At 31.3% G+C, this 13,681-nt stretch overlaps 1 protein-coding gene across 6 annotated transcripts in view; it reads left to right on the forward strand.

Moving 5' to 3' along the window:
- The window catches only part of LOC113522858 (cyclic nucleotide-gated cation channel alpha-3), a 168,341-nt gene that overhangs the window by 32,344 nt on the left and 122,316 nt on the right, over positions 1 to 13,681 (forward strand). For all 6 annotated transcript variants that reach the window (XM_031914005.2, XM_031914006.2, XM_031914007.2 and 3 more), the window contains one exon: positions 9,351 to 9,467. In XM_031914005.2, the coding sequence (XP_031769865.1) occupies positions 9,351 to 9,467 (117 nt within the window). The remainder of the gene's footprint in view (positions 1 to 9,350; positions 9,468 to 13,681) is intronic.

The raw sequence follows: 13,681 nt of genomic DNA on the forward strand, positions 1-13,681 counted from the left end.
TACAGACTAATTAAGTACCACTTTTACTTTAAAGTTAGCTACATAAAAGTGCTTGCGGTTCTATTCTAGTACAATATATTTGTGTTGCACATACAATAAAATAGTTTTGCATTATAAAATCCCGCAGTCCCGCACCAAATCCAGGAAATCAAACACAATATATTGTAAACAGGTTTATGTTAGAAAATCAAGTAGATGCACACTATTGGTTGCGAGTCACGTGCCGGCGATAGCTCGAGATCCGTGTTCGGCCAATTTGCTTATATAGTACGGCTAGAAAATCTACTTAGGCTTGTTTGTAGACCTTACCTTTACATGTTTCTATGCGAGCAAAAGGTAGAAATCTGTCAGGTTTTGTAACTTTTCTCTGCTAACATAAAATAAAGTTTTTTATTGTATCTTACGGAAAGCCCAGTTACATTAATTTTTTTTTATTAAATTCTGACGAAAGAAGAAAAAAGATTTTTAAAGTTATAAATCTATCAAAGTATGGGCATATGGATAACCCATACGAATAAACAAGTTGGCCCACCAGATAGAAAGTGGTAACTGTCGTCTAAACTTATTATACTGTGTCGTCTATGATATTCGTTAAGCGTTGCCATTCCTGAGGACTAAGGTGTTATGCCTCAGGACCATATAATAATAATTAATCTATAATCCATACAAAAATTTGTTTTTAAAGTTCATTAATTCGTAATAGTTTGAAATTAATTAAAATTATTATATTGAAAAAAGAAATAGGAATTGGGCAGAACAATCGAAAAGCGACGCATTTTTAAAGCCTAGATCTGTCTAGATATTATAAAAAGCTTTAAATTTTTTTTTATCAGTGTTAAGTTATTTTATAAAATTATTAATATTTTAAATTCATTCCTTATAAGTATCACGTAAACATAGATTAAGAATAATAAATACCGGGGACGTTTTTTTTCTACGATGAAAATAGTAAAATATAAAAGTCACAACAATTTTCCACGGTTAGCACCAAATCATTCGTTTAATTTAATATTAATATAATAGGCTTAAAGAGGATCAAATTGAAAAAAGGGAATTGGAATCAGATTGAATATAAATCAATTTTGGTTCCGGTAAAATAAAGCAATCAACGATTTTGGTCGATCGTTTTATTGGTATTACGTCGTAGTTGATAAAATTGCCTAAGTTGTATATAAATAACATGTAAAATTGAAAAACTTTTTTTTTTATACAACTTAGAATGGCAAACAAGCTGACGGCCGACCTGATGGAAAGTGTTAACTGTCGCCTATAGACATGAGCAGTACCATATATATAACAGAGTATACTGTTTCGCCCATGATACCCTCCATGCGTTGCCATTCCTGAGGACTCAGGTGTTATTCCTCTGTACCCAGTAAATTCACGCCTTACTACTAATAAATTATTAAAAACATTTTTAAATTATTTGTTAAATCAACAACTTCAGCTAAAACCACGTATTAGGTAATAGTGAAATAGATTTATCACAACATATTTACGTATTAATACACGTATGTTATATTATTTCAACTGTTAACTGTCCACTGCTGAACATAAGCTTTTCCCATAATGGGAGTTTTGTCAGTAGTTGCCAAGTTTGACAGGCGGGTTGGCAACTGCAGTTTGGTTTTTAGAGATGTTTTAAGAGGGACGCTGTTGTCCATGTTTTTACCATTCAATTTCTTTAGTCGCCTCTTATGACACCCATAGGAAAGGAAAGCGTGGCCTATTCTGCGCCGGTACCACATGACCAATATGCTATATATATATATATATATATATATATATATATATAATATAGTGTATCGGTATGGTACTTATTACTATGCCATGTTATATTAATAGATGTGTTTTTATGCAATAAATTTGCTATCACTGCCCTCAAACGCTCTGAGGGCATTTATATTTTTATCTTATGGTTAGCTAGTGGATAATGACATATGGCATAAATGTTAATAAACTTTTTACGATAGAATTAAGAAATAATAAAATAAATGTGGTAAATCGCAATAACGTGATTGTAAACATATTATTTCGCTGCCATATTTTACCTTTTTTTATGCAATTTAGAATTGCAGAAGGTATATTAACATAATTGATTTTGGCTTTTAAAATATCCTTATTTTATGATCTGCATAATTCACTTTTAAATTGTTAGTTTATGCTAGTGTCTATAAATGAGGATGAAATCAGGTCGTGATGTTCACTAGAAGTGAAACATGATAGTTTTTAAACATGTTGATTTGATAGGGTATATTGTTATGTATAGCGTCGCTATTCATTACTATTAATTACTGACTATCCCCTCCCGCCAAGATTTCAAGACATAATTAGCAGTACGTTTATGAACTATATACAGTTACGTATCCTATAGCTTGATCTGAATGGAAGCAAGCGAAGGCTAGGCGTTGCAGCTGGTCGTAATTTATATTTTAATCAACGGTCCACGGTTGCCGCGCGCTCCGGATATGACTGACGTCCGCTTCTAATGTGCTGACGCTCTATTTATCCCTATAAATATTTCAAAGGCGATTGGCTCTCATAATTTCTCGATACAGAACCTAACTCCTATATACATTGAAACCATTTTTCACTGGATTATATAATTTTATTGCATACCGCATGTACTCATGGTGTATTAACTTACTTCCTCTAACAGCTTTTGGCGCGCTTCCAACGAGAAGTCACAAGACAAAACTTTGTAGTCACTAATCAACCACTTTTTACTTTTTTTATACTGGCTGCGATTCTTTCTTAAATATAGTCTTAAATGGCTTGAGTGGTGTACTTAACAGCACCCAAAAGGTTTATATGAATTTATCAAGATAATAAATTTTCCGAAACACCAAATTTTAGTGAGGTCTAACGTCAGGAATAATTGTTTTAGGGTAGAGTTAGGGCAAGCTGCGTTAGTTACGCAATAGTATTGTCGCATTCAGACAATTAAGTTGAAGATACCGTGCAATTGGCGCCGGAGTAGTGAACGGAGGCCATTCTCGGCCCACGTTTACCGCTATTAACTCATAAATTTGTCGAACCACATTACTGGACGTTTTGGAATCCACTTTTGGGGCCGTCACAGTAATTCTTGATAAGTTCTCGATTTTCTGTTTACTTAGGCTTTGGGACTTACGTCGACGAAAACTGATATAAATAATTTTAAACTTGTTTTCCATTCTGTTTATAGACGCAGGTATGTATAAACTACTAAAGGTTTAATCATCATATATATTACACAAATTTTTATCCAAAACTTTGTCTGCTTGATGTACTGATAACGATAGAGATCATATGTAGCCAATGTGGAAGTCAATGGCTACGAAATAATATATTTATGCAAAATTTCATGACAATTGGCAAATAATCTAACTCAATTTCACATTTGTAAGTTTAGTAAGGATGATCTACTACAATCTCTTACGTATTTCGTGCATAGCACTAATATAACAAAGATAGACATGAACAGCGTATTTCAATTTTGAAAATACGCGCGACCTTTATACTGTCTAAAGAATATTACTTTAAGTAAAAATGTTAATAAATTATTCGTGGAGCGACAAACGTTGAATATGTAAATATGAATGAATGTTTCAACTACATTCACTTTGCATTTCCATTGAGCTCTTCATTATGGAGTCACCGAGCTCAAATATTGTTCAAACAATTCGCTCCATGTTAATTATACTCGTAACTAGACAAAAAAGTTCAATACTAAAATCCGAGTGACTCGACTGAGATAGACTCACCTCCTACCATATTGGATTTTAATATGTTACCCTACGTTATGTTACATCTGTTATGTATTTTCCTTGCTTTTTTGTATATGTACTCTTTTATTACTTTTTTGAGTATGTACCAATACTGTTGTTATTTGTGTACTGTAAGTAATGTAAATAAATTAGATGTCTATCTATCTATCTAATATGCTTGCCGAAATATGGATTTGTCGAATGTGACATTTGCCACAACAAAATCAGTTGACCAATGCTGGCGACTTTTTATTTTAAAATTTTACTAGCTTTTATACATATCTTTGTCCATGTGACTGAGATATGTTTGTTGATCGGCATAAAAAGTAGCCTATGTCTTCCATTTTATATGTGTATAGGAAATTTTATAGTGATTAGCTACGTTATTATGGTTGTATACACTCACTTTCACATTTATGATAAGTAAGGATTTTGTATTATGAAATGGCAACGTATGAACAGTATCATAGGCGACACAGCATATTCTATTATGTCCACGATAATGTTTATGTCTGTAAGCAACGATTACCACTTTCCATCAGGTGGGCCGTCAGTTTGTTTGCCATTTTAAGTTGCATAAAAAAATTATCACAACTCAATCACTAATAAAATATTGACGTGTCATCTAATAAAAATATATAGGAAAAAGTTAGAGAGTATTTATTACAAAATAAATAGGTATTCTGATTATTATTTGATCAAAATAAGGCCAATTACATCCTCTTACCGGTAACTTGTAAGGTATTTTTTTCTTCTGAAAGATTTCTTAACAGCAGTGAATTAAACAATAAATCTGCGGTATAAAGTAATTCTCTTTCAAGAACAGGATAAACATAGTTTAAGTGTTTTTATTGCAATGTAATGTACATAAATCTGCAGTATGATTGCCAATTTTGGTTTTTAAATAACAGTTTATTTCACACGAAAAGGTTTGTTGGATGAAGTCTTTTATTAAAGAAAACTCGCCTTTGTACATTACATTTTAAATTAAATATTTCTATTCTATTTATTTTAACAAAATAACAATACATATCAATACATTAATAAAATAAATATTATATAACACAGCATCAAATTTGTACTCCAATAATTATTCTGCATAATATTTACTATAATAATATAAATTAAGAAAATAGCGGCTATAGATTTAACTTAATAAATTGACAGTTTAAATATAACATTGCAAAGACTGTTGGAAGATATCAAGGTCCCTATATACATACATACATACATACATATCTGTCACGCCTGTCTCCCATTAGGGTAGGCAGAAACAATGGAACGCCAAATGCTTCGATTCAAACAAACCTCTTTCGCTTCTTCCACATTCATCAATCTTGTCATACACGCTCGTCGGTTACGGGTACTTTTAATTTGGCCCTTCTTCAGCACGTCGCCTATTTGGTCGACATACGTCCGTCTAGGGCGGCCCCTACCGACATCTCCATTCATTCTTGCTCGATAAATCTCTTTCGTAATTCTTCTTTCATCCATCCTCTCCAAATGACCAAACCAACGCAACATTCCTTTTTCGATTTTGGTCACTACATCGACTTTCAGTCCACACTTCTCTCTAATCACACTGTTTCTTACTCTATCTTTTAAAGTAATACCACACATACTTCTCAAAGCTCTCATCTGTACAGCATTTATCTTACTATATACATTGTTATATTTTCTACACATGTGGATAATTGAATTGAAATACAATACATTATTATCACAAATCGGTATATGAAGTTGTTATTATTATTAAAACTCGAGGCAGCATTCGTAGTGCATAGACATGAATGTTTTAACAGTTGTATATTAAGTGTAGTTATTTGCTAAAATGATTTTTTATGTTGTATTCTGTCCATATTTATTATTTAATTAAAAAACAAAATACTTTAATGTTTGGAAATACAGAGATAATGTTTGAAGTCTTTTTGTGAATAAATGGTATTAGAAATGCACAAATCTATGAAAATATATAGAAATTTATATTTTTAAAAACTTGAAATGAATGTCCTTTTAAAAGGATTTTAAAGAATTTTGGTACACCGGTAGGTTTTACTAGAGTAACTTGTAAAATACCTAATGTTTACTCTAATTTATATGGGCAGCAGACATAAAATATTAAGATATATTGTTTAGTCTTTACTTTTATTAATATATATTACAAATGTTTTGAAAACAATTTTTCCTTCCTTGTTTAAAGTTTTACAATATAATTGATTATGACAAGGAATGAAATACTTATAAACAACCATACACATGCTTAATAATGTGAATACATGCTATTGGTTTTGTAACTGGTCATGTAAACGCGGAAATGAATTCATAAAACGAAATTACATCAACACATGGTGCAGAATCGGGTATAACAATGTTCATAAAAATATTACCAAGCACACAGCTGAAACAATGTGTATAGAAAATGTGGAAAAAACAGCAATAAATTTACTTAACATGGTCCATAAAAGCGAAGGACTGGACTTGGGAAATAAGCTGGGAAATTCTGGTCGCCACCATTGCGGCCTTCATATTTACTATAAGACGTATTAGGACGGTTTCTGCTTATAAAAATAATAATGTGGTCGTATGTACAACGGTGTGTTTTAGTGCCTATTTATTGTAAAGTAAATATAAGTAGTTAAGGTACCATACTTACCGTACATATGAGAGTCATTTACCTGTACATATTAATACAGCATATTAGTTATATATACGTATTTGCAGTGGGTGTTAAGTACTAATATCATGTGTATTTACAATAACATGACATAAGTGCAAATGTGATTAATAAGATTGTGCGTCACAAACAAAAAAAAAAAAACTGAATTCAATTGTTGTAAAGTTGTTTATTTTAATTAAAAATTAAACTTCTTAATCGATTTGTATAAAAATTCCACGGGAACAATCTGAAAGTATATACTTTTTATATTTGAAATATAATACAATGATTATAGGTTTATAAATGAGGAGTTAAGAGGTAGCATACATGAAAAACATAATCGAATTGAGATTCTTTTTCTTTTTTGAAGTCGATTGATAAATACGTAACCCTGGGATTGGTTAGACTTTTATAACAAGAAATAGTAGATAGCTATTCTATTCGAATTTATAAGAAAACCGTAGTAAGTTACGAAGGATCGCCACATTAGAGAGGTATAAACTAACGTGACGTGTCCCTAGTGTCCAGTTCGTGCACATTTCGTCTGGCTACTATATCCGAAGCCCTTATCGCTCGCTTTATTGGAAACGAAAGGACCTATCAATTTCATGTCCTATTTTTATCACAATTTAACCTTGTGATGTGATGAGCTCTCGCGCTAAATAAGGGTTATATAGCCAACAAAGGATATATATAAACATACATAATAAACAAGTAGTTTATGCTTCTGTAAAGAAAAAACATCGGCTCCAGTAAATAAATGAGTTTAGATTGAAAATTTGAATTTAGAACGTAGAATCGTATATCTGCAAATAGACTTTGATATGCAACAAGCAAGGACTATTTCTCAAAGAAAATATTTCTTCAGCTGTAATTCTTAAAAACATCTACATGTAACTGACACGGGAGTAAGATAAGTAATCGTGTAGCATAGTTATAAAAAAAGATTAATAAGAACCTGATCTATTTGGAAGTTACTATAAAATACTTTTTAATGTACAACCTATAAAAATCTGGTTAGCTGTATTGGTACTCTGTGGTCAAGCGGTTTGTTTTTTTATATACTATTATGGACGGGAAATTACTATGTAAGATATATAGTAATATCGCTAAAGTATAATGCATAATATGGTATTCCAAACACTTGTAGATTACCGTATTTACTATTAGGTGGGATGTATGCTTGATCACCAATTCCGTTTTAGCAGTATAAAAATTATATATATATATATATATATATATATATATATATATATATATATATATATATATATATATATATATATATATATATATATATATATATATATATATATATATATATATATATATTTTATAGTAAACTACGTATATAAGCGTATCTATTATTACTAAGTATTCTTGTGAGGGTGGCGTTGATATTAAGAGTTTCTAGACGCCTTTCATTGTACATAAAGGCCTCTGACGTGGTTTACCGGGCGACGAGTACTGATATTATATTTTAGGCCTACTTGAGTACCAACTACTAAGCTGAAAAGAGAGAGCAAATATTGCTATGATTTTATTCTAAGGGACTTTCCTTTACTTTTCCGCGTGAAGAAATGTCACTTTCCGCACCGTTGAATTTTATTGAAAGGGTTGATATGTTAGGGTCGAATTGTTTAAAACCTTTCATCTTCTAAAACAATGTCACAACTTGGAAAGTTAACATTGCATTCCTTCTAGTTCATTATAATTTTACGTAGAATTTTATAAAATTAGAAAAATAACAGTTTTCTTATTGTTATTTGAAAGTTCTTTCATGGTATTTAATTTTTTATCTATTATTACACTTTATCGAAAATTTTAAAGATGTTATTGCTGCTTTATCACCCAAATACAAATAGACAGATCAGTTTAACACATATTTGAATCGACCAGACTCTGGATTCAAATGGGAAACTTTATAAAGCACGTCAGAAATTATGCAGTCGGAAGAGCGTACAAAAGTAAATGAATATTACGTATGCTATACAAGTATTAAGCGACTGTAACTAATTTCTCGGAAACGATGTGTGTGTACAATACTCTATTTAGTTTATGTCAAGTCCCTTACCGGGTAGGTAACCGAAAGCCTCTAAAAACAAAGACCTCTATACTTTATAACATAACTAGCTGCAATGCGCGATTGTGTCCACCTGAAATAATAACGAAAAGTATCCTGCTTGTTAATCTAGGATAAGTTCTATCCATAAATGTCGAATTGGGCTCTACGTGACCGAAACAAAGGGTATTCTCCAGTGGGTATCAAAATTTACACTTATGTGAGTTTGTTTATTTATATTACTTTTTATATTTTTTAAATAGGATTTAAATTATGGTGAATAATGTATATAATAGAAAATAATGTTTTAAATCTTCTTAATATACATGTTATTTAATTATGCTTTTATTTTATTCTCTCTCTCTCTCTTCTCTCTCTCTCTCTCTCTCTCTTCTATATATATATAGATAGATATATGTATATATATATATATATATATATATATATATATACACATATACATATATATATATATATATATATATATATATATATATATATATATATATATATATATATATATATATATATATATATATATATATATATATATATATATATGGAGAGTTGTGTTATGTTAGTATCCTTTTTTTTTAATTTGCTGTCATCTCGCTGTATGTGTAGCGTGTGGAATAAAGTCCTTTTGAAGCTAACCCTATGTGAATGTTACAATCTGTTGCTAGTAATATCCGTTATCAGATCAACCTGTATGCGATTCTCTTAGAATCCATCGTGATTAACTGACCTGACATTAGCTTCCATCGTCTGTCACCGATATCCCGTTAGTGCAAGCGGGGACACCGTTCCATTTTCATTAAAAAAATCCTTATGTGTGAATGAGTGCTCCGTAGAAGAATATTCTAACCACGTTTTATTATTGCAGGCGCGCTGGAAGGCGGCGCGCTGGGCGGCGGCGGCGGCGGTGGCGCGTTCGGCGCGCTGCGAGCGGCCGGCTCGCCGCCCGCGCCCAGCCTCGGCGCCAGTCGGCACAGTCTAATCGGTTAGTTTTTATTCTCATATTATATTGTAATTTTTTACTTCAACTTTACTCATGTATTGAATCTTACGGCTTTTATTCATGAGCGTAGTACACGACTGTGTTTATATTTATGATTTACCAAATGTAAAAAAGAAGAGAAAATAAAACTGGTCAGATGTGAGTTGAATTCACACGTTGAAGGTTCCATACATAGATATAAGATAAAATAATCATTTTACATAAAATATATATCTAATCGTTATTATTATTGATACAGTAATTCGAAATTACTTATTATCTCGATTTTAATTAATAAGTCGATTGCATAATTATGTGTGTTTTTAGAGGTTTTTGACATTTTCTCAAATTTTTTTACTTTTTTTTATACAACGTAGAATGACAAACGAGCTGACGGCCCACCTGATAGAAAGTGGTAACCGTTGCCTATAGACATGAGCAGTACCATGGACATAACAGAGTATACTCTTTCGCCCATGATACCCTCCGAGTGTTGCCATTCCTAAGGACTCAGGTGTTATTCCTTTGTATTCTGTAAATTCACTGCCATATCTCACCCTTCAAATCGAAACACAGCCATGCAAACACAACTGCTTCACGGTTGAAACACGGATGGCACAGAGGTACACAAGTAAACGATTTTTGTACAAAGTCTCCCTCTAATCTTAATGAGATGAAGGGGGAATGGTATTTTTTGTCACATTTTAGATTATAAGCCAAAAACTATGTAACGTGATTGGTTTCAAAACCTCACTTGTAAAGAAATTTAGTCTTATTTTTACATAATGTAGCTTAGAAAACGGTAATCTTTGTATACATGAACAGAACATCCTGGAATAGTGTATTCCAGGATGATTACGACAATACGATTAACACGCTTAGATACCTCTGAGACGTCACCATTCCTAAGGATTATGGTGTTATGCCACTTTATATAGTAATTTCACTCCCATATTTCTGCCTTTAAAACTTAAACAAAACTATGTAAGCAGCGGTGCTTGCATATTTCAGTTTGAAAAGCATTGTAGTTGTTGTGGAGCCCATACACAGGACAATATACCTAAAATATATTCTTTTGGCAAATAAAAAGTGAATTTTATCACACACGGGTATATACAATTATTATTTATTTGTATTCATGTCATTGTTTCCACTGCTGCTTCAGAAGATTACAGTAATTTCCCTCAAATTCTAAATTACAATGTGAAAATAATTATCTCTTTATTACATTTTCAAAATTCGTAAATTTTGTCATATTATGAGCAAAATAAAATGCAATAAAAAAATTTGACACATTTTCTTCTATTAAAATCTAAATATAGCCACCCTGTATGTGGAATCTCAATATAATCTCCATTCCACGTGCCTCACATAATAATTTGCGTTTACATGCTTCCCTTACGTTGGCTCCTCGTTGTTACTTCCTTATACGACAATTTAACGTGCTTTTCAGTGAATAGGACGTGACTGCGTCAAAATGCAGCGATTCGTTTGTAAATCGTACTTTTAAAATGACAAGGGTCAAGTGTGGGTAATGTACATAATAAGCAAAACATGACCCTCGATTTTCCCGGTTTAATTTGGCGGCATAGTTTAATTAACAGAATTCCAAGTACTATGTCCTGGGTTCTAAGAAAATTGATGAGTTGTAGTGAGACGGGGCGGTGGCGCGGGCGGGATTGAGGTTACTCGTAAATTTACGCTACGTGGTCTGCCCTACTGCTTGATTAATTTATTTCAGCAAAATTCGTGTAACTCATCTAAAAAGCGTTATTTGCCAATCCGTTACTTTCGCTGTATCGCTTGAAATTCTCGAGTTGTCTCTTTGAATGTGCGTAGATGATATTATAATAAATATTTATCTACGTTTATATTTATCAAAAATATTGAAGACAGCTCAGCTGATTGCATTAAAATAAAATTAACATTAACTTAGAATAATCCAAAAACTGGTTTGGTATAAGTTAATTTTATTATCATTTGTTGTAACTGAGGTAAAAAAATTAAATCGTATTTTAAAAATATTTCGCACGTTAATAAACATTAGAAATGCTTAAAAATGAGAAGGATCAAATGTTTCCTTAAAAATACCAAAGTTATGTAGCTGGTCGGTCCAATGTTATGAAACAAAATCAGGCTAACCAACTTTTGAGTTGTTCGAGATTACTTGTTCTGTTGAAATAACAAATGGTGGATTGTTCTCGTACAGGAGAAGGAAGGGAATAAAAGTCGAACTTGTTTCTTAGCAGATATCGCAAAATTATTGAGTTTATTTTTGGTAGTAACTTGTTTATTCTAAATTACTGATATCTGATATCATTTCAATTAATTTTTATTAATAATTATCTTAAACTTCATCTATTATAATTTAAATTCATTATCTATTATAAATAGTGAAAAATATAAAATTTGTGTATTTTTACATATGTAACAAGACATTTGTCATGTAGATAAATGATGATGAACTATATTTGTATTAATTACATATTATATTAAGAATCAATGTTTTGTTACCACAGAATTATTGGTAAAATATGAGATTCAAATTGTAATAATTGTGCGTGTGATTGAAAAATTTGAAATAGGTATAGCAGCGTAATGGATGAAATTAAATTGGTAATCTCGCCTGCGTTATTGGTTTACGCAGCTGTGGTATCAGTAAGATATGACAGGTGGGAATGAATTAATGAACGTCAGGTCAGTTAGTCTATCGTGACGAATTCACCCCTTACAAATAAACAAATAAATATAATTTTTATTCAAGTAAATTTAATTAAAAGTATTTTTGAATAGGTATTTAGCCAATATTTAATTTTGATGGTTTTCAAGGGAATCGTGTAGAGGCCGACCTGATTCTGAGTAGGGTCTGTATTGCTGGAAATGAAGAACGAGTTACATTACACTAGCAACTAGACTAATAATTTCCTCGTCCATGGTCGGGGTTTATAAAATATTTTCTGAAAATTTATTGTATTACTTTCCGCAGCATAGTTATTACATCCATAACAAATGTTAGTATACGGTAAACTATGCTATTATCGACGAAAATCAATTTCCGTAGTAGTGCTTTGATGGTATATAATTTATACTTCGTTCAGTGTTCGTTCAACACCCTTTAATATTTCTAATATTTTATATACATTTATCTATTTTACAATTAGAGTAGTTTTTCATTAGAATAATAGAATCTAGTGTCTTCTAAATCAAAACCGGTTATATTACCCTTCAAGAATAATATTAGTACAGTTATGTACTAATATTTTTCTTGAAGGTAAATCCTATACTAATACAGCGCGTCTAACTGTACAGCGAGTAGCTATATAAAGCTCAATTGTTTCGCTGATAGCATTTATAGTTGTTAAGAAAAACAACGTCATACTTTAGATGTGGGTGATCATTATACTCGTACCTATAGTTATTATATTTATATTAAAAAAAGAAATCTTGTCAAAAGTACAGTGGTAATTGACTAGTCTTAAAATTTTTGTTTTGAAATCATAAACAGGCGAAATATGAAGTTATTATATCCATAAATATTGCAACAATGGCTTTATAGGGATGGCACCACAGAATTGACATGCCTATAAACTTATCTCCTAAACTAATTATTTAATTTGATAGTTTCGCGAAATTGCTCTTTAATGGGCAAACATCAACTAATTTTATAATAAATTTGACTATTATTAATTATACATTTTATTCATATTAGTCCTTTGAATAAAGATTTCTTTGTGAAATTGAAATTTTAGAAATATGTTTATAGAAATGGCGTCTCTGAATCGAACCCGATATGAGGAAACATGGATATAACACACTTTGGTGTTTATGCTACTACCGTGAATTATATATTAAAGGCAACCCTATCAGTTTCGGTGAATTATTATTATTCTTGTTGTTATCGCGGAGTATATTGTGAACCCCATTACATATAATAGATAACATGGAATTATTCATGTAGAACGTTACTCGTTGTTACGAGCTCTTCGAAGCATTACGAATAGATAGTTTACCTGTTGCGAGGGATTAAGATGGATCAGTCCCATTATAATTTTATTGCCTATTTTATGACTCTGAACATTAAATAGAATATAATAAGTATATAATATTTTATTTAACGTTCAAACTATATTTTTTTTATTTATATTTTATGATAATTAGAATGCCAAGCAAGCTGATGGCGATCTGATGGAGAGCAGCATAGACATGAACGCGCTCTG

Source organism: Galleria mellonella, unplaced genomic scaffold, assembly GCF_026898425.1.
Source record: "Galleria mellonella isolate WM207_F2 unplaced genomic scaffold, CSIRO_AGI_GalMel_v1 utg38, whole genome shotgun sequence".
Taxonomy (NCBI): domain Eukaryota; kingdom Metazoa; phylum Arthropoda; class Insecta; order Lepidoptera; family Pyralidae; genus Galleria; species Galleria mellonella.